General features: G+C 43.4%; 1 protein-coding gene across 2 annotated transcripts in view; it reads left to right on the plus strand.

Moving 5' to 3' along the window:
- Positions 1-14,580, plus strand: part of SMAP2 (small ArfGAP2) — a 34,007-nt gene extending 19,427 nt beyond the window's left edge. Inside the window, exons 2-10 of one of the 2 annotated variants that reach the window (XM_074976495.1) lie at positions 3,906-4,039; positions 5,595-5,680; positions 6,326-6,404; positions 7,609-7,695; positions 9,634-9,715; positions 10,499-10,608; positions 10,691-10,856; positions 12,197-12,516; positions 13,383-14,580. In XM_074976495.1, the coding sequence (XP_074832596.1) occupies positions 3,906-4,039; positions 5,595-5,680; positions 6,326-6,404; positions 7,609-7,695; positions 9,634-9,715; positions 10,499-10,608; positions 10,691-10,856; positions 12,197-12,516; positions 13,383-13,508 (1,190 nt within the window). In that variant the 3' untranslated portion in view covers positions 13,509-14,580. The remainder of the gene's footprint in view (positions 1-3,905; positions 4,040-5,594; positions 5,681-6,325; positions 6,405-7,608; positions 7,696-9,633; positions 9,716-10,498; positions 10,609-10,690; positions 10,857-12,196; positions 12,517-13,382) is intronic. The other variant, XM_074976496.1, reaches the window with a different exon arrangement.
- The last annotated feature ends 7,794 nt before the right edge of the window (positions 14,581-22,374 follow it).

The following is a 22,374-nucleotide window of genomic DNA, read 5'->3' on the forward strand; positions in this document are numbered from 1 at the left end:
CTGAGCCAAGCGCAGGGCTGCGGATCTCCCTGCTCCCTGGCCAGGGACTCCGGGGCTGGCTCAGCTCCGGCCACGGGGCTGTGGGTCAGCCCGTGCCCCGGCCTGGGACCCCGGGGTCGGCTCGTATTGGGGGCGGGGAGAGTTCACTCAGTGAACAGTGGTAAGTATATGCATTCCTCGTTTTAGTGAGTACTTGTAAGTAGAGTACTTGTTAAATGAGGGATGAGTGTATATGCTTATAATTCTGTCACAGTAGTAGCCCTGACCCTTCAACTTTCCTATGGATGCATTGGAATCAAAATGTTTACCTAAGTTCTAAAAAGTAAACAACATCCATGTTTTTTCCCTAGTAACCTTGCTGCTTTCTTTTTCGACCTGCCTCCTCCGTCCCCCTCTTTGGAACCCCTGACATTGTATTTGTCTCTTTCATCTCATTATGTTGTCAGTTTCTCTGGTCTTAGCAACAGAAGAGGGGAATCAATTTGGTTATCTCAAAGGAAAGCATCTGCTGTGACCAAGCAAAAATGTTGACAACTAACAGGATTTTTATAACTTAAGTAATTTATAAATGTCCATTAGCAGAAAGTGCCCCTTTTAATGAAAAATAAATCTGAATTTGTTCAAATCTGTATGTTATTTCTGGATTTTCCCTGAGCTGGAAACTCCAGAATATGATGGCAGATGGCTGTCATTTAATGTCTCGTCCTTGCTGTTTCTGCTTCTTCCTCCTAAATGAAACACAGAAATGATGAGCTAGGGTTCTGCATCACTGCAGGTGGTTCTGCCAATGAAAGCACCCTGTTCTTGTCTGGTATTTGTCCACATTTGTGAGGTTTTACTGTACATCATATGGAACTGGGGAGTCCTCAATCAGGCAGTGGAGGGAGGAAACCTAATAAATACCACAACCCAGCAAACATTGTACTGTCTCTAGGCTTTAGACCTGGACCTCAAGTGTCATGAACATGGGGTAGGGGAGGGGAAAACAGTTGGAGCTGCAGCCATCTGAGGACCAGGGCAGTTGGGGCTCGAGGCTTTACCCTCACAGCTCCGTCCCTTCATTTTCTCCCTATCCCTCCCCCAGAGGGCTTTTGCTCCAAGGATACACCCAGCAGTTCCTCTATAGCTAAATTCCGGTGTGCACCTCCCCACTCCACCTTAAAGCAGGAGTGGAGCCATGGGGGGCTCCAAACCCCAGTGCTCCCAAGTGGCAGAATATCTGGGCCCTCTTCCTGGCTCCGTGAAAGTCAAAAGCCCCAACCTTATCTGGAGCCCTGCCTCCCTGCCCCGTTACCATCACCACCATGTGGCTTAAATCCATCCTTTTTTTTCCCTCCCCAGGGTGGTGGAACATCTCAGAAGTGTGGACAGACTCAAGTCCTGAGTTGTCCATAAACTGAGGTTTTACTGTAAGGGAGAAGGTGAAATGGCCTTAACCTGTGACAATGTAATTAGAGATTACAACATCAGGAACCACTGTCTCTCCCACCCCCCCCCCCTTTTTTTTTTTAGGTCCCGTAAACACTAAATATAGCCTAGGGTTTAAGTCTATCTTCAGTATAACCCTTAGGCTGTGGCCACACTTGGCCAAACCTTTGAAATGGCCATGCAATGGCCAAATCAAAGAATACTGATAAGGCGCTGAACTGAATATTTGCGCACTTTCCACAGTGGTGCTTTGAAAGCACCACTTTTCGAGTGTGCGCAGCTTGGTGTGGCTACAAAGGGGTCCCTTTCAAGGCGCTGCAACTCACTGATCCACTTCTGTATGCTCCATTAAATCTCATTGGTTTGGAATTCAGATTCAGGAAGAAAAGGTCTTATTATCAACAGCTGCCATTTGTTAGGTGCTAACCTGGTCACTTGACAGAGGACTTTACCTCCCATTACACCTAACGGCTCTCCTTGGCCAGGACAAGTGTAACTGTTACAAAACTTTCTTTAATGAACAAGTAAAATGCTCTATTGTGTGTGGCATCCATGATTTTGATATAGGGCTGGCTAATAAACGTTATTTGATCAGTGGTCCTAAATTAATTTTTAGTGGTCTTGCAACTTTACTGGTCTGAGGATATTCAAGATAAGGTCATATGTTTTATTGGCTCAACTTCTGTTGGCAAGAGACAAGCCCTGAAGCTATTCAGCACTCTTTAGACCTTCAGCTTAACTCTTTTTCATCAACAGAAATCCAATAAAGTAAGTCCTGAAGCTTGTCTGTTTTTAAACGAGTTGTTTCCAATCAGTCCTGATCTTTCAATTGAGTTTTCTTTTTAAACCTCCAATTCTAACTTCCACACTTTATCATAGATGAATCCGACAGATATGAAAATTTTCAGGTGGTAAGAGGGGATTGAGCTCGCTCTAAGGCTTAGTGCTTATTGTGTACCCAGACTTGGTAACTTCCCTCAATTTTGAAGAGATGGGCATGTCTAGAATTACGTAAGGGTGGGGGGAAAACAAAGGTTTTAAATAACAAAAGACCTATATTGGCATGCAACCGTGTATACAAGTCTTGAACACTTGTGCTTTCTAAAAGTACACAGTTTTCCCTTATTGTCTTTTTATCTAGTCCTGTGTTTCTTAAGCAGATGTGATTTTTTTTTTTTTCAAGTGCCTCAGTATCTCCTCAAAATGTTCAAATGCATGCCTGTATCGGCTGGATCGCTTTGGTGGCCGGCCAGCCTTGGTATTGTGTGTGAATAGACGTTACATGAAGTATAGTTTGCAAACCAAACTAACTGTAGGGTAGCAGGGCTTTTGTAAATATTCAGCAGGACTAGGTACTGTGGCCAAGTTGGTCTGTGGGTTTTAGAGAACTGGTTATGCCCAATGAAAGGTATTTTCAGAGTTGTTGCTACCTTGATGCTGGCAGTGATGGTCAAACTTCAAATGCTAATATTTCTAGAGGGGAGTTGGGGTAGGAGCAGTCATGAGAATGCCACCTGGTGGCAATGAATAGCAGTCCATGAAGCTCTGTATTTCATTTGGCAATGCAGTGCAATCTTTCTGTGAAATAAGCATAAATGTTCTAGTTTACAATGAGTGAAATTAAACTTGTAAAGATTTCCCTTGTTTTTTTTTCCCCAGCATGACTTCCCTTCTTCCAAACCTTGGAGCTCTTCTGTCTGTTGAAAGCTGCATGTTAACCTTGCATCTAAAACCAAAACTGTCTAAGGACTGAAGAGTAAACTGTGTATCAACTTCTCTCTCAGGATTACAACCCTAATGTCCACTCACTCTGCCTAAGGTGGAGAGTCAATCAGTTATTGGAACTGAGAGCATGAATAAATTGCTGTGCTCTTCTATTCATCTGTAACCTAAGCAACAGGGCCAATTCCTCATACAATAAATTTTGTTTTTATTTTCCAGGAGTAATGGAAGACTTTGTCATGTTCCTTGTTTTCATGTCACATGACTCAAACACTAAGTGCAGCTCGTCTTTGAGTAGCGGTGTTTGACATAGTCTGATGCAAAAATCTGACCCTTAGTTAACATTGCCAGTAATACTGATTTCTCTCTCTCCAGGCTGAATTGAAATTCTGAAAGCACCCCCTCCAGTAAGGGTCTCACGGCTGGACACTGGCTGCAAGCTATCTAAAAGATTACCTAAAAAAAGGGGGTTAGATGAAAGGATGATCTAATAGTACACCCTCTGCACCCCTGGGATTACTCTGGTTTCACTTCTTGGTACACAGATATGCCAGATTTGTTCCCTCAGTCTTATATTTAGACCTGTTACCTTTTTTTAAGAACTCATTGCTAGTGTCTAAGCCCAATTACCAATCTAGATGGAAAATGCAAATTCTTCAAGCCACAGTTCACTTGGTACAGTTTCTCGGAAGAGATTTTGGCCACCGGGGTTTCTGAACGTGTGTATGACCTCCTCTTTTGATGTCCCTTCACAGGGCCACGATGGGCATCCTGGAATATTGGTGTGTTCATTTGTATTCGCTGCGCTGGGATCCACCGGAATCTAGGAGTTCACATATCCCGAGTGAAATCTGTCAATCTTGACCAGTGGACCCAAGAACAGATACAAGTAAAAATGGGGTTGGACCATATAACGTGATTAGAACTGTTCCTCTGGCAGGATGAGATTCAGTAAATGTGTTAAACTACCTGAGAGTCCAGTGGAGGGAGAGTGAAACAATAGGAAGACTTATTTAAAATGACCATAAAGTTTTCTTCCCTATACAGTTAGAAAACAAAACACGGCTAGCTCTATGATGAGCTGACCAATTAAAATCAATGGCCTGTTGGGACTGTGACAGACGTCCCCGAGTTAAAAACGGGCTCTGGTTGTATTGATGCAACGTTTGTCTGAAACAAATAACTGCTTAGATAAGCGTGGACGTGTTGCTGACTGCGCCTCGCCTACTCTGGGCCGTATAGAATGGGAGATCAGTGCCCAAATTAGCACAATGCTCAGCAACCTTGAGCACTTTGTGGTGCACTGTAGCACTCGTTATAACTTCATAGCACACCCCATGTATAACAAACCCAATCCCCTCTCCCTCCCCCAGAGCCAGGCGCCCCCACCTCCACTAAACTCAATGCCAGTGACTCGCCAGCGCCACGCCACGTGCTTCTCCCACCAAGCAGCGGGGCACATATGCAGAGGGGCAGGTGGCACTCCCAACGCACAGCTCCTAGGCGCATTGAGCACAGCATCGTGACATGCTGGTGTGCTCTGGCACATCGGTTGCAGAGCTCTGCTCTTGCACAGACACAGCCTCCTGTGATCGGGTGTCATGTTTGATCAGCCCTGCAGGGTGGCAACACCTGCTGCGGTAAAATCCTCTGATTTCCATCTCTCATTCTCACTCAACTCTAGCACTGATAATTCTCTGGTCTTACAGCTAGTTTCCCTTTAATTGGGATCTCAAAGCTTATTTGTAAGACATTATAATGCCACATCTATTAAGGCGTCCCACCTAGAAAGACTGACTAAAGGGAAGACTGCTGTGTAATTACCACCCAGCAGACAAATAACTAAAGAGCGGGAGGTAAGTCAGGCACGACCCTACTGTATAAAAGGGTGTAAACACTGATGAGGGAGAGCTCCATAGGGTGGAACTAGAGCAATGGCAGGGAATTAAGGGAAGGAGGAGTGTAGGCTGGCTATTGGGGAAAGTTTTCCGTAACTCAAACCTGACTGGTATAATCTTGCAAAGAAAATGGTGATTTGGAATGGAAAAACAATGTGCCATGGGGACCAGCCCTTCATGGGTCAGAGTATATGCTGTCTGGCTTCATGGGATTTTCCTTTCTGTATGTTCTGAGTATGAAATTCCCCCAAGGATTAAAGAGAGTCCCTCATGCTCCTCCTGTGCCATATAGCTTCATGCTCTCTAGCTGCTCCGAAGTTTAGGACGCGGTTTATTCCAGTTAAGTGTTGTTAAGCTCTCTAAATATTTGGGTTTTCAGTGTGCCACAAAGGCACAGAACAAGCTTCAAATAACTGTTCTTAAATAAATACTTCTGCTAGCTTAACAGAGGTGCTTAAGGCTCTGGGAGGGTGGCATTGCACCACAGGTATGTGTGATAGAACTTTTGTATGCCGAAACAAATGGTCTCTCTTTTGTGCATTGCAGTGTATGCAGGAGATGGGAAATGGAAAGGCAAATCGTCTCTATGAAGCTTACTTGCCAGAAACCTTCAGGCGGCCTCAGACAGACCAGCATCCTTTTTCCCTGATGCTTGGAGATATAGAAGACTTTTTTTTTTTTTTTAAAAGGCAACTGCCCTTCTCATAAAGACTTGTGGCTGATTTTTTTTTTTTTTTTTTTTTTTTTTTTTTTTTTTGTGCTTGAGTGTCAGCCATGAAAACAGGTTTCTAGCTAGGCCCCCTCTGTGCAAGGTTTCAGATTTGTTTCATTGCTCCTGGAAGAGTTCTGAATCATCCTTGTTAAGCTCTGTGGAGTATAAGAATTAAGTAAAGCCAGTCTGTTTACAGCCTGAAGCCCTTGCGTGGGATATGCATTGTTGTTTTGCTAACATCTCAAGGGCTGACATTCAAAAGCCCCAGGCACTCTGAAACCCTATTGATTCCTGTGAATGGCCAGTGGAGCTGTTTCATGGCTGTGCTGACTTCCAGGCTGGAGCTTGGGCTTGGGACCCTCCCTCTTTGCAGAGTCCTTGATCCTGAACTCCAGCCTGAGCCTGGAAGTTGATAAAGCCCTGCAAGCCCAAGTCAGTTGTGGTTTTTCTTTGCTATGCAGACGTACCCTCAGATACATGGGATCCCATATATCGGAATGACTAGTGTCAATACTATGTACAGCTTCCACTTTTGAGTCATTCATCCTTAACCAGCCTCTTGCAGAGCCGTGGAGGTCTTTATCAGAGAGAAATATGAGAAGAAGAAATATATGGATCGAAGCCTTGACATTAATGCACTCAGGGTTAGTCTCTCATTCTTAAGAACTTGGGTAGAAGATATGTCAAACTTGTAAATGCTGTGCCCATATCTGTCTAATTCAGAATTCACTTCAAATATATTGCATCACCACAAAACCGTCAAATGTACAGGTCTGGACATCAAGACTTATTTGTCAACCTTCAGCTGAGTAAACAGTATTTTCAATAGGGTCAGACCTTTTTGAATTCTCTTGTGTTGTGAATTGTTTTACCTATTTGGAACTCAATCCCTGCTCTTGGAGAATAAATATCTCCTGACTATTCTGCAGTTGTGTTCTCTGTTACAGATCAAAATTACCATGGGTACGCTTGACAAAACCGGTTATAAAATGTTAAATGAAACACTGGGAAAATTGATTTGGTGGATAAGAGGAGATATTTATAAGCCAAAGTACAGTTTGAACCTCTCTAGTCCAGCACTCTCTTGCTGGTCTAGCAACATCCGTGGTGTGTCCTGATGTTAGTGAGCCAGATGTCAACTTATCGTAGATGTGGCCAAGTTTCCTGCAGTCCCATAAAATTTGTTTACAGCTACCAGTCCTGGCTCTGTGTTCTGTGCTGTTGTTTAGATATAATTTATGCCTGAATGTCTTCTAAGAGCCCAGTAAGCAGTGGGAGTGTTAGTAATGCTGCTAGACAATACTGACATTCTGTGGTTCAGCAAATTCTCTGATTTAGCGCTGGTCATGTCCTGAGGGTTCTGGACTAGAGAAGTTCAGCTTTTACAGTAATCTCATTCATATGCAGCAGCCCCAGGACCAGGAGGTTGCCACATTTATTATCCAGAATATTTGAAGAGACACAACTAGTAATGGATAGCACTGAAGAAAACCAAGATTAGATATTTAAGAAACAAATGTATATAGAGTACTTTATTTACCAACAGTACACAATACTACTGTAAACTTACATTGTGTTTGTATTTACTTTCAGTATACTGTACTTATTGAAAACTTAACTAAAAGTTACCTATGGTGAAAATACTGGTTATCTGAGAGTTCCAGATGATAGAATGCCAGATATGAAAGAGTTTACTGTAGTTACTTAGTGAAAAGCAGAAGCTCATGTCGTGAAGGGTGCAGTTGAGTGCAGACTTGCTTGGAAATGCTAGAATTCTATGTTTGTTTTAACTTTCCTAATGCTATGTCCCGATCTTTGACCCTTACTTCTGTTTAATTCTTTGTACAGAAAGAAAAAGATGATAAATGGAAAAGGAATAGTGAGTCAGCATCAGAGAAGAAACTAGAACCCATTATCTTCGAGAAGGTAAAAATGGTAAGGCAAAAAGTACTTGTATGGGATCAGTTGTAGAGGTCTATCTGGAGAGGTGCAAGCATTTTCTTTTCAAGTGTAGTAGAGGTGGTACAGCTTACTATGGAATCATAAGATTTCTCTGGGTCTCATCCTATTATGCAGTTAATGCACTGAATCTCACTGGGGTTCTGCATATTCCTGCCTTCTCTGTAACAGGCCAATACCAGGTGATTACAAAGTGTGCTCATCTTAGAGAGGTGTGTTCATCCTCCCACCACTATTTACAGATAGCTGTTAATCCCAGTTGCCATTTCAGTATGTTCTCCAACCATAGCTGTTTGTCTGCTCGTTCCCATTCTTGTCTTGTCAGACTAGTGACTGTAGCCCTATGGTGATACCTTTAGAATCCTAATTTCACAGTAAGAAATGAGTAATTTTGTGGCCGTTAGTTTCTTCTGTATCAGTTTACTTGGTGGAAAACAAGGAAATCCTTGTTTTTATGCCATTCCTCTGCACCCCCATTGTTACCAACAATAAGGCTAGTAGATTCTGGCTCCCTTCTTTACAGTAAATGCATGTGCCATCTAATTTCATGCAACCCTGCAATGACTTTTTCCAAGGAGCCCAGTCTTACTCTTCTTCTATCTGGCTAAATGCATTTTACTTGCTGTGAAACTAATTTGTAAAGTGGCTCTTGGTGTACCACAAACTGCTTATTTTGAGGTTAAAACTTACACGTTTATTCAGTAGTGGAAACTGAAAGCACACAGACTAATCCTTTTCCCAGTAGGATAAATGCTCCTCCAATTGCCTTTTAACACTACTGTTGCAATTACTTTGAGGGCAAAGGCAAACACAATAAGAACAAGTACAAAAATAAGTCCTGTGGCACCTTATAGACCAACAGATATATTTTGGAGCATAAGCTTTCATGGGCAAAGACCCCTTTCTGATGAATTAGGTCTTTGACGCATCTGATGAAGCGGGTCTTCGCCCGCGAAATTTTATTCTCCAAAATATCTGTTAGTCTGTAAGGTGCCACAGGACTTCTTGGTGTTTTTGTGGATACAAACTAACATGGCTGCTCCTTTGCTACTTAACAAGCAAGTGTTCAGACTCCTTCTTGGGCTTTCTGTCCTGATGCTGGCTTGCTCTTCAGTGAAAATTCCTGCCAGTTGTACGTAAGTCTCAGAAAATACAGTTTGCATGAGCATAGCTGGAGTGTGGGTTATCAGTTGAAGTCCAGAGTGGGTCCTGGGCAAGAGTTCACAAATATGTAGGTTTCTTAGCAAGATAAGCTGCCTGTGTTGACTGTCCTTCCCATTAACTACAGGGAAAGCAAGATGGTGCTGCAGAGTTTGAGACAGGATTTTGAAGAGAGTGCTAGTGTTTATACTAATCCCTATTGTACCAGAATAATTTTATGATCCTGCTCAGGGCCTTTGGAAGATACTTCATATGTCAGCATGCAAACCTTGATATTACAAGTCTTATCTGGTAATAGTTTAGAGCAGAAGGGGCAAATATTGGGAAGCTTTAAGTTCCATTCTGCTAAAATCTATGTGAAATGCATAAAGTCTGTGGGATTCTGAGCTGTCTGCACACAGCTGGGTCAGGATCTCTGTCCGCAGTGGTTAGAGATACAACCCTAGGTGTAGCTAATTATTTTTGTCTTGCTTGTTTTTGTTAGGCTTTGCTTGAGTGTGGCAGAAGAAATATCCAGTTTAAGATACAGGCACAGCACTCTTAAATTCCTTTACTTACTTTCTGAGAAACTGAGTATGATTTACCATTGCTTTGACTTCATTCTTCAAAGTGTATAATGGTGCTGATTTGAACTGGATCAATGCAGCCATAATTCAAGCATGGAATCCTTATCCTTTCCCTTGTGACAAAGGTTAAGTAGAAGGTTTGAACCACTGCCAGATTCCTGGGTTTTAATTTTTTTTTTTTTTAAAGCCACAAAAGAAAGATGAAGTGCAACCACCAAGGAAGAGTCCCCCTAAATCTGCTGAACCTGTAATGGACCTGCTAGGACTTGGTAAGAGAGTCTGCTTTGGAGCTATCTGAAAAGACCATGCAATATTTAAATGTGGTGCTTATAAGTAGATGACAGCTGCTAAAGTTCAGAAACCTTTGGGATGTGTGCTAATGTAAAAAGACAATCTAAATTACACTCTCCTCTCGCCAAAAAGAACCAACCTCCTTTTGGAAGGAAATGGCCTCTGGGGTCAGAGAGCAAGTATGTAATGAAGCAAGCAGTCTCCGGATTAGAGCAGCCTTAAAGCTTCCGAAGATGAAGAGACTTTCTAACTTGGGCTGGCTGAAGTTAGAAATCTTACCAAACCACCAGACCTCGCCTGGCCCTGCATGCTGCTCAGAGCAACTGGCTGAGGCCATGTGCATCTGTGAACACTTCGAGCCCGGGGGGCGGGAGAGGAATGTGGAGAGAGGCTCTGGGTGCTGCTTCTCCTCCCAGCACAATCTTGCAGCTCCCACTGGCTTGAAACCGGCCAATGGGAGCCACCCGTTTGAAGAATAGGCTGTGCACGAAGTACCCACCCCCCACATGTGGAAGTAGATGACTGCTGCACCTTTTCCCGGCTGCTTTGCATTTCATAGAAGAGTAGCGGTAGCTCTGCATACAGTAGTAGGCTTTTGGTATGGAAAGGAATTTTACTATAACCTCCATTGGGTAGAGAAGCAAAGCAGAGACAAGCAGCTTGAGTCACATAGGACTCACCCTTATCACTAAGCCTTACCTGAGTTAGCAGGAAGGCTGTCTAGCCAGCCAGAAGAGCTGTTGAACCTTTGTCTCCTTCAGATGCTCCTGTGACCAGTTCGATCCCAAATGGTAGACCCAGCAGCAGTTTAGAGAAGGATCTAGATCTCTTTGGTTCTGTGGATTCTAACTCTGTCTCTGACTCAAGGAAGGTGAGTCGTGCAGTAATGGACTTCTCCAAACACTGCTAGGTCTTGCATGTTTTCATCCTCATCGTCACTTGTCTCCCCTCAGATCGCTGGCTCTATGCCAACAGCTGGAAGTGCTGGGTCTGTTCCTGAAAACCTCAACCTGTTTCCTGAGCCAGGAAGTAAAGTGGAGGAAACCGGAAAGAAACAGCTCTCTAAAGACTCCATCCTTTCCCTGTATGGTTCTCAGACACCCCAGATGCCTGCCCAAGGTACTGCTTGTCATGGGGCAGGTGGGATTATGCTTGTGCTGCTGATTCGGGTGATCTGAGGGCAGTAAACTGATTGCTTCTAGTGCAATCTCTTTGGATTAATGTGAGGCCTGTTATTTAGGGCAGGAGTTCCTTGGGAAATTAGTTTTTCATCTGGGGTGTAAACTGTACAATACATGGGCTGGTTCTGGTCTGCCCTGTGATTTATGTAGGTTGCAGAATGTAGTCAGACTGTGCAGATTCTAAGATCTCGTTTATAAAATAAAAATCTTCTCGCCCTCATGATTGTAAAGAAAACATTTCAAATTTGAGCCAATGCAGTGATATCTTCAGGCCTTGTCAACTCTACTTCATTGCCAGCATTAACTATGTACGTGCTGATCCTTTCCCATTCCCTCCACTAAAAGTGCCTGAGGGACCCGCAACAGGGAATTGTGTGTTTTTAGGGAAGGAAATCAGAACAAGATAGAAGATGAGCAGGAAATTCACAGAAGGAAGAGAGACACACCCAGGCAGATGGTGCAAGGGCTTTAAAGAGAAACGTATTTCTCACTGATCCTTACTGAATGAAATAAGGTTCTGAATAATAACTAACTCCAAGTTTTTAGTACAGGTCCCTTGATCTGCTTGCAGACTTGCCATTGACAATACAAAGTTCTTCTGTGGATTGAAAGTAATGCGTAGACCCTACTTACTCGCCTGTCCAGGCATAGTAATGACCATGGAAATCTGTCCTGTCCTCCAAGAAGACCTGATGCCCTATTCTTGATATTGGCATTTCAAATGCGCGTGTTGTCTTCCTTGGTTTCGCATGGATACTGTTATGGAGTGACAATACTGCTATTGCAATTGGACACCCGAGAGCTAGCAAGAGGAGCCTTTTTGTCCACTGATGCCCTTTCCTCCCGTGACATTACATCTTCCAGTCCTTGATTTTTATTCATCCCGATTTGCATGCTTTAATACCCTGTCGCAAGAATTGCCGATTTCGTGGGAGAGGACAGGGGTTATATTTGGATCCGGCTGGTGCCCTGCTCCTTACTAGGGAGTTATGGTGATCTGAGGAACACGTCCCAGAGACTGAATATATTGCATCTACACTGCATTGGTCAATGTTCTACAAACTGGAGTGCGAGCTCAGCTCCAGTAGCACTAGGCCAGCCCTATATTTCTTTTAAAAGGACCTATTTCAATCATTGCAATACCCAAGAAGAGTGTGGCACTGCTGCTCAGCTACTATTTAGACAGGTGGTGTGTCAGCCAAATCCAAGTTTCCTAAACATCAGTGTTCATAGTGGTTTTTTATTCCCTTAGCCACTTACCTTCTTGCCCTATTCCAGGAGCAATGTTCATGGCCCCAGCTCAGATGGCATATCCTGCGGCATACCCTGGCTTTCCAGGTGTCACCCCACCCAGCAGCATGATTGGAGGCATGATGGCTCCCCCTGTAGGAATGATGGCACAACCAGGAGCTCCAGGGATGGTAACCCCCGTGGCTATACCAGCGGGTTATGTGGGCAGTGTGCCGACAGCTGTCCTGGGCATCCCCAATGGAATGATGGCAGCACAGCAGGCTGGCTATGTTGCTGGCATGGCAGCGGTACCACAGCCGGTGTATGGCGTGCAGCCAGCTCAGCAACTTCAGTGGAATATTGCGCAGGTGAGAGGGATTTGTTCCTGCTTGTGACCTGGTGCTGCTCAGATTAATGAACCAGGCTAATATTTATCCAGGGTGTCAAGACTCCTAAGCCCCCTCATGTTCATGCGTCGTGTCCTCCTTAGCATCATAGTGTTCTGTCATGCTCCCGCTTGCAAAACTATTGTGTATTTCAGTGACCACACACCAGACCTCAGAACTGAACTTAAATATACGCCATGGCAGAGCTCTGTAATCTAGCCCAGGGCTGGAAAGAGGATTGTTGAATGAGCAGGCTGATTTGCTGCCATTGGAAAGCTTGCGCACTTCTCAGCTGTGCCTTGCGGGTCTCTAGTATGCACTAATGTTTATTCCATAACTACCAGGTCATCCAGAATTGTAAAGGAGGGAGCGGACTTCGAGTGACTCATCCTGGATGCTAACGCTCTAAGCTTCATTGCATGGGTTACATCTGACTTCTTAATTTGGCAGGGTGTGATGCTTTGTACAGACAAGGCTCCAGGATACAGAGAAACGAGACCATTGCCATCTTTGGCCTTTTGTTCTAGCAAACTGTATTAGATTGAGCTGCCACTTCTTATAAAAGTCTCTTGCTGGAGATTGGGTCTAGCAGCATAACAGCTGACTTCTTACCTTCCGTTGGTTATGCTGCTTTCCCTGTTCTAAGGCTTGGCTCCAGCAAAGCAGTCCAGCACGTATGTAATATGAAGAATGTGCCTGAGTCCCATAGGAATCAGTAGGACTATCCCATGCGCTGTACTTTCAGCACATATCACGTGCTTTTCTGGCCTGGGGCCTAGATTTTTTTTTTTTTTCTGCTGTGTGTTAGAACAGTTTCCCTGACCCAGCTTGTTTCCTTTCCTCCTCAGATGACCCAGCAGATGGCTGGGATGAACTTTTATGGAGCTAATGGCATGATGGGATTTGGACAGTCAATGAGTGGAGGAAGTGCCCAGGGAACCAATCAAACCGTCAGCTCTCAGATGTGGAAATAACCTTCCTCCTCCCCAATATTATGACAACTCTTTTGCCTTTTGTTCTGTTTTAAAACTGCTCCACGAGACATTCAGGGTTTGTCTCTGTCTCTGTTCAGCCTGAATCTGTTTTCCCCAGAACTGGGACCCATCTTTTCCTTTTTGCTGCCAAAGCCACAGGGAAACCTCGCTGATCAGAACACCACGTTCAGCTCCTCTGCATTCAGCACAGTGAAATGCAAATGCTCTTGGGGGTAGATTCTCCCCCAGCTTCCACTCATGCTGCTGGGATATGTGTGCCTCCATAGGAAGACCTTCTATCTCAGGGGAGGGATGACGGAGGTAGTTGTGAATTACAATTCAGGCGTTTGGGGAAGTGGATTTAAATAAAATTTGTGGTACTGGTGGGCCTTTGTTTGATTAACGAAAGACCTTGCCTGGTGTTAAGGAAATGGATTTTAATCCAACCTAAACCATTCCCACCTCTGTTCTTCTTTCGCTGTGCCATTATTCAAAGCTGAGGCCTCCCTGTGCTTGGCTCGTCAGTCTTCATTGGAACCAAAGTCATGTTGAAGGCCCCTCTTGTGAACAGACCGGAGTCTGGCACAGGATGGGGCGCATGCTGTTTGGAATGTGAAATTTGCACTTCTTCCAAGGTGGTGCTTTCTGTCTAATCTGTGGTGTTGATGTAATTTAAAACAAACCAAAAAAGAAGGAAAAAAAAATCCAACCCTTTTAATGAACTAACCAAGGTAAATTTAATTTATAGAGGGCCAAGAAGCATCACAAGTCTTTCTTATGCTTTTAAAATGACCCTGGCATTCTAATTTATACTTTTTTCATATGTTTTTGTTCTTGTGTAGTCCCTATCCCCAGCTTTCTCTTGGCATTCTGATACTGCGGTATAAAAGGGAGGTAGGTGATGGGGAAGCAGGTTTTTCTTGTCCTTCACAGCCACCTCACTAGAAAACATCCACTCAAAAGATTTCATTGACGTGAGCAGAAAAGTGAAACGTACCTGGTTTACTTTATCCTGTGTATATGTAAATTCCTTAATAAAATACTGCAGTGACACGTCAGCTGTTCTCATATTCTTGTTTTTCTTAAATATTTCATTTGGAATCTGTCAAATTGCGAGTGATAAAATGAGTTAATCACCTCTGGGTATGGTGGTTCAGATCCTTAATTAAATGTTTGCTTTCCACTTGGTCCACAGTAGTAGGACTATGTCCACTTTCTTAGACAAAAGTACCACTCTAGCCCAGGATTCTGTGGGTTTGTTTACATGCAATGTTGTACTAGTTCAACTAACAAAGCAAAAAGTGTATGAACTGAGTTAATTGTAAGTCACTTTTAGCTAAACTAATAACAGAGAGGAAGTCGTGCTAGTCTATACACTATCAAAACAAAAAGCACTCTAGTAGCACTTCAAAGACTAGCAAAATAGTTTATTAGGTGAGCTTTCCTGGGACAGACCCACTTCTTCAGACCATAGCCAGACCAGAACAGACTCAATATTTAAGGCACAGAGAACCAAAAACAGTAAGCAAGCAGGACAAATCAGAAAAAGATAATCAAGGTGAGCAAATCAGAGAGTGGAGGGGTGGGGGGGAAGGTCAAGAATTAGATTGAGCCAAGTATGCAGACGAGCCCCTATAGTGACTCAAAGTTCCCATCACGATTTAAACCATGTGTTAATGTGCTGAATTTGAATATAAAAGCCAGCTTGGCTGTTTCCCTTTCCAGAACAGTGTGATGATAATTCTTCAGTAACGCACATACCTTTAGCTCATTGACAGAATGTCCCATTCCATTAAAATGTTGACTAACTGGTTTGTGGATCTGGAGTGTTTTGATGCCTGTTTTGTGCCCATTGACCCTTTGTCTAAGGGAGTTAGAAGTCTGTCCAATATCCAAAGCATCTGGGCATTGTTGGCACATGATGGCATATATGATGTTAGTAGAGGAGCATGAGAAAGTGCCTGTGATTCTGAGAGTAACCTGGTTAGGTGCAGTGATGGTATTTCCAGAGAAGATATGTGGACAAAGCTGGCAGCAGGCTCTGTTGCAGGGAAAGGTTCTAGGACTGGTGTTCCTGGAGGTAGACACTATGGCTGTTAGGATCTTCATGAGGTTGGGAGGTTGTCTGTAGCAGAGAACAGGCATGTCACCCAGGGCCTTCTGGAGTGTGGCATCCTGATTATCCGTAATCAGGATTATCCTTACTGTTTTTTGGTTCTCTGTGCCTTAAATATTGAGTTTGTTCTGGTCTGGCTATGGTCTGAAGAAGTGGGTCTGTCCCAGGAAAGCTCACCTAATAAACTATTTTGCTAGTCTTTAAAGTGCTACTTGACTGCTTTTTGTTTTGATAGCGTATAGACTAGCACGGCTTCCTCTCTTATTAGTTTAACTAAAAGTGACTTACAATTAACTGAGTTCATACAGTGAGCCTACCTGGTTTTCCAAAATTTGTCTACCTTAACTAAACCTGTGTACGTAGCAAGGCAAATAAAACTTAAGCACTGTTCCCACTGGCATGCAACAGTCCTAACTGTCAGGGTTACAGTGCTGTGACCAGATGCAAATTAGATCTTTTGTTTACATCTCTGCTCAGTTTCCCGTGAGTTGTGTCTTTTGCTAGTTAAATTAACACACTAAATTTGCAGAATGTCGTCTTGTATTTTTGTTGGCAAGTCGTTGCAGAGTCATGGATAATGCATGCACTCCTGTTGTGGGGAAATGCCCTTGTTCTGGAATACTTCATAGGAAAACCTCCTGAACTAATAATTTTAATGAAGTTGGAAAAGGCAGGATGTCAAATACTCTGCATCTAGGAAGTGGCAGATGGAGAATGTGTGTATCATCTACTTTGGCTAAGAGTTGCTGATTCTGCATTTAAGTCAACTGCATCTAAATGCAGGATATACATTTTTTAAATGAAAAACACCTGAAATTTAGACAGTTTCTACAGAAGCAGAGCATGGCACAGTTCCTGTTCCGGTGGCATAAGGCATGTGGAAAATGAGCAATAAAGGAGATAAAAAATTTAAAATATAGTGAAGGCAAATTCTTGTCCTTTAGCCTGTAGTACAAGAACCAAAGGGTCACTTAACCTAAAATACATAGCAGATAGGAAAGGAAATACTTGTCTGGGACATAATAATAAAGGCAAATCCCTTAAGAATATGCATTTATTTTAGATGAGAACTTCAAGTGGTTTCAGTTCTCATGGTCAGGTAGCACGCTGATGCAGTGGTTGGCTTGGAAGAAATCTACCTCATCTACTGTTAACCTCTTGCATGTGGTATCTTTCCCATTCCTCTAGAGCAATGGTTTTCAAAACCTGGCACTGTGCTGCGGCACGCTGGGTGCCCTGAGAACTGTCCAAGTGTGCCATGAAATTTCATCAATTTCCCCTTGCTGTGGTTCTCTGCAGAGCAGGGCTGGGGCTTAATCAGCAAGGCTGGCTAAGTCCCAGCTGGCACGGGGTTCATCAGTTTCCTGCTCTTCCCAACAGTGGCTCTTTGCAGACCCATGGTGAGGGGAAACGCTGACCCCACAGGACTCCATTTGTGCCATCAGGCACCTGAAATGCTGCTTCCTAGTCCAAATGAGTTGGCAGGGTGCCTGCCCCCCAACTCCCTGCTGTGGTAAGAGGGAGAGCAGGGGCCTGTTGGAACTGGGACAGAGTTTAAATGCCACATCCCAGCTCCAATATGCTGGCAGGGAAGGGGAGCTGCTTTCCAGAGGTTACTCATTTATTCAACATCCCTAGCATGGTGTTGAGCAGATTTTGAAAATGTCTGTGCTCGCTGGCAAAGGTGGTATATTCTGTGGTGGATTTGAAACATGAATGCCTTGGTCCTTGTTCAGCTGGTTGTACACACTACGATGTTCCACTCTGAGTGTAACCCCAGTAAATGTGATGTGTTTGAGCAATCGGTTCAGCTGAAAGGTAGGTTTGCCATAGAATTGTTTCTCTTTGGAGCGTGCCGTTACTGAAAATGTTGGGAACCGCTGCTCTAGAGTATTTTCTGCCATCTCAGTTGGGAGGTGAATGGTATAGCATATCAGGCATTGTTTCCTTTTCCTGTGAACTGTGGCCATTAAATTTGCATCAAATGGTAGTGATCTTTCAAAAATGGCAATAACAAATCTCTCATATGGGTATCTAAACTGAGAGGTTTTTTTTTTCCTCCAGTCTTGCTGCATTCAGATTATTCATGAATCTAACACATAGCCTCTTGCGCGTGACTGGAGATCAAAAGCTAAGGGGTTTTCCTGCATCAAACATTCTGCAGCCCACACGCAGGTGAAGCAAACAAGTTTTCAAACTGGCTTTTAATCATCTTTACTTGCTGCCCAAATACTGTACATGCAGGTACAAGCCAATGAAGAATGTGAACATTTCATTTTTTGTTTCTTCTTGGAAAATTGGCTAAGAATATCTTACAAAATAACATGCACCCTCCCATCCATCAGTCCTGCTGCATATAAACCACAAAAAATACAAGAGTTTTACATTAGGAAAGACCACACACATATAAAACATTACATAGCACAAGTATAAAATTGCCATTTGCTTTTTTTATAATCTACAACCTTTCTTGATAACCCATCACAGGCCCATCCCCTGGTCTTGCACAATGGAATTGGGGTTAAAATATTCTAATTCACCCCCTTTTGTGAGTTCATTTTAATACAAAGTTGCAGATTAGTTATGAATCTGTCATTAAGACAAAGCTTATTTCAAAACTATAAAACCAATAAGGAATTAACTTCATCAAGAACACCCCCACCCCCAAACTGGTTGCCTAATTATCTGATACTAGAAAGAGTTGTTTCCTATTAAATTAGTCATCTTAGCACTGAAGAGGAGCAGCTGGTTCTGTTAGACTGCATACCTGTTCTGACTTTCAGATGCAAAATAGGGGGTTGCTTTATGCTATTTGCCACTTCATCTTCAAGAAAGATGCCTACTTTTAAAAAGCCGTACTGTACTTAAATCATGGCTAATGGGAATTTTAAAGCCTGTCTAATCTCTTATGCTATGGATACCAATTCCAGGTGGACCATCCTCCCTTTAATTACCACACTGAATTCAGGAGATGCTGTTTGAAATGTTCTTTATATAATGCTCATATGGGTGGCCATGAGCCAAACCATCTGTTTAAAACAGATGCAGTGTAGGTTTAGATACATCTGAATGTTAGGCAATTATTTTTCCCCCCCACCTGAAAACCAAACTGGCTTTTGTTGTTTAATTTCCTAAAGCAATGATTAGCTGTATGAGCAGGGCTCCTAAAGATTGCAGTAGAAAGTTGCGGGGGAGATTCTCTGACCTTGTCTCCACTATGCAGAGACGCATCCACTCCCAACTCCAGCAGCAGTTGATCTACCAGCTATTGATTTATTACATCTCCTGTAGAAGTGATAAAGCTTTCTGAAAAGCACCTTCCCAAAAGTACCTTGATAACTGAGAAATGTCTCATTGACAGCCGAGAGGATTGGTGCTCCTAGGTGATGTAGGTGCCAAACAGGCAGTAGAAGCATAATTACCTATTGGGAGAGCTGAACCGTAGGTACCTCTGAAAACTTCACCCTCTGTTTAAATGCTGTAGCATTAAACTAACCAGACTTCAGACTTCCTGTAATTCCACACTAGAGCTAAGATGCTACTCTACCAACCCTCACCTGGTGGAGGCAGGTTTTTATAGTAGAGCTATAAACTCCAGCCATTAATGACAGACTCTTGGGTGCTGGGCACAGCTGTTGTGCTCCATGTGCTTTGTTCTAGTCAAGAATTGGTTTGAAGTGGGGAGTAGGACATGATGGGGGAAATCTATTTAGCGTTAACTGCATGAAAAGTTCAAGCCCTTTATTAAGAAAACAAGGCCACCAACATCAAAGTGCTAACAATCGAGAGGCATCCGATGCCAGAATTCCTGGCCAGTCAGTTACAAATGAGGAAATGAAGATGCCGTCTCTGGCATCTGAACATTTGCTTCAAGATCCTTGCTATAAACATCAGGACAAAAAAAACTTCCTTTCTAGCAAGTGCTTGGAAGTCTAGTCAATAGCCAGTTTTGACTTTCTGATCTCAGTGAAAACAGAGGCATCCTCTCCATCTGCATTAAATACAAATACTGCAATGAGGAAACAAAGTCTTAATGAAGCCCTCCCTTCGCAGTAGCTACTTGTGCCTTCTGCTTTCACATGGCTGCCATACAGACTTCACTGCTAGCTCTTGTTTATTTTGTGGGATTTTTTTTTTTTTTTGGGAAGGACCTAGGCAGAGAAGCAGTCTAACATCCTGGTCTGCCCAGTTAAGCAGCAGCCTCCTTGACAAGATACAGGTTAGTTACACCTTTTAGAGGTGCCAGGACAGGTGAAAGAACATAAAGCCAATTTTGCAGTGATGGTGTACTATCTTGCTGACTTCTAACAGAAACCTTCCTGCTTCTTGCCTCACTTACCATTAAGCTCAGTAATCACTAGCCAGTTTGATAATCAAATAAAGGACCCAACTTATTACAAGCTGGCATTGGAGCAGCTGTGTTAATGAATGCACCCCTATAATCGCGCTTTGCCATTACCATTGACAAATAAAAAAGCCATCCAAAACACAAGTGTGCTAAACTCTAGCCATAAAAACTTGAGGTATACCAATGATCTGCTTTCTGAAAGGGGAGCATACATGCACCACTGATTAGGTCTTGTGCTTGCAGCCACACTGGGAGCTGCTGTTTGTAGGGTGGACTAGGCTGAGAGCTTGTATAGGCATAAACAATGTCTCTGAGATGTGCAAAAAGCCCACACTCTAGGAGGATGAAGCTATGACAACCTAACCCTGGTGTACGTGGGGCTAGACTGACAGAAGAATTCTGTAGATTCAGCTATTAACTTCAGCAAGAGGAGAATTTCTCCCATTGGAATACTATACGTGCTGAAGTGTTACAGCTTTATGATGCCACCGTGTGTTGCCTGCCGGGATCCAGGGAAATACACTAAACAAGATGATCAAGGGGCTTGGTATTTTTTAAAAGACAAGACTGTTTTACAGAAACCAACAAACATTTACTCCCTTCATCTTGCAAAACTTTTCTTCAGATCATGTCTCAAGAACTTTTACTTGGGCCCAGGTTAATGAGATTAGGTGTAGTTGACCTTGCAGAGAATGGTCATTATAGGTGTGAACACTTTGGAGTCTGTTTTTACATCATTTCCTTTCCACTCTATGGTGGCGAGGGTTTTAATTTCAGGTCTTTACCACAACTGTTTTATTTCCGAGTTGGCACATGCTTCCAGATTACATTTAAAGCAGATCGGCTCGCCCTACTATCCAATGCAGGCTTTCCTACCATCTGAACTTTTCCAACGCACCCTGGCCTTCTAACAATGGCTTTAGCTCCTACTGCTGCTTCTCACGCTGGCCCTTGTGAAATGGGGGATGAGGTCCAGCTGAAAACAGCTGTTCAGAAAGCTTTTGGAAAGGAATTTGACCACTGTCAGTGAATTTCTTTCTGCCCTCTGTGATGCAGGTTTCATTCCTGCGGCATATGGGATGGTGTCTTAAAAACTCTTGTTTAACCCTTCAAACGCTGATATTTTCTAGCACAGTTGAATGCATTCCTCAGAGGAAGCATATGGGTGTGTATTCTACAAACTGTCCCACTGATTGGCAAGAGTTTGATGCACGTTTGAGAGTCAATAGAAGGTGAATTGATTTAAGCCTGAATCACTAAAGCCAGGGCTGCTTCTATAGATGGCCTTACACCATTCACGGCCCTCCTCTGCTCCAGCATATGCCAACGCTCATTTCAGCAAGACAAAGATATTTATAAGTGCATTAGAAAAGCACACATGTAGGCAATGGCTTTCAGGCAAGACAACACAATGCTAAGACCAAACGAGATACTGAGCAGAACAGGATTCCTCCAATCAGCAAATGGAACCCAGAACCGATTCCTTGGGCCCATGGCTTCTTTCTGGTCTCTGGAAAAACCAATCTTCATGTACAGAAGAGTGCCTGCAGTGCCACATTTGTTACTCATCTCAGAGGGGCAGAGAGCGGAGTATTGCAGTAATATACTAATCTCTCTGCTTTTTCTTTTACAGCTTCATGAACTTACAAACCTAGCTGCAGAACAGCTGGAGGCCATCCCCAAATTCTCCATTCCCTTCCAGCATACTAGGAAGCCGACAGACCTGGTGATGGCTCATATGCTGTCCTTCCCTCCCTGTTAGCTACTGCTGTTACGTGCCAGGTGTGCTAGGCAGAAATCAGCTGCTACAGTCCCATGGACTGGACATACCAGTGTCTTAGAGAACCTGTGCAGCAGCATCTGCCAGTAGGGTGAGCTAGTGCCAGTCATCACTCCTGGACGCGCCTTCTTTTTCATGTGATGCCTTCTGATCCATAGCACAGGATCTTACCTTTTCAGTGTAATAAGGCTTTGGGATCTCAAGAAGGCCACGTGTACAACAAAAGCTGTAATGTCATGTTTTGTTACAAGTTTGGAGCAGGACCCAGTGGCTGTGGGAATGCTTCAGGCTGATCTGGGGCTAATTTCCAGATATGAAAAGCCTAAGCCAGCTTCCTGGATGCCAGGAAAGTTTTGTTTGTACCCAAATTTGGCAAATCAGATCTGACTCTAGCTTTCAACAATTAAGAATTATGCAGTACTCCCCCCTCCCATTGTTACATGGCTGTTCCTAGTTTTGTTTGGACTGCTTTTCAGGTATCTAGATCCAAACTTCAACGAGAAGGTCTGAGCCAAACTCCTCATTTTAACTCCACCACGGTGCCTGGGGCCAGATTCTGTTCTTACTTGTGTTATTGTAACACCACTGACTCACTCAGTGACACAAGCGCAATTAAATTTTA

The sequence above is a fragment of the Carettochelys insculpta genome, chromosome 24 (assembly GCF_033958435.1).
Source record: "Carettochelys insculpta isolate YL-2023 chromosome 24, ASM3395843v1, whole genome shotgun sequence".
In the NCBI taxonomy this organism is placed as follows: domain Eukaryota; kingdom Metazoa; phylum Chordata; order Testudines; family Carettochelyidae; genus Carettochelys; species Carettochelys insculpta.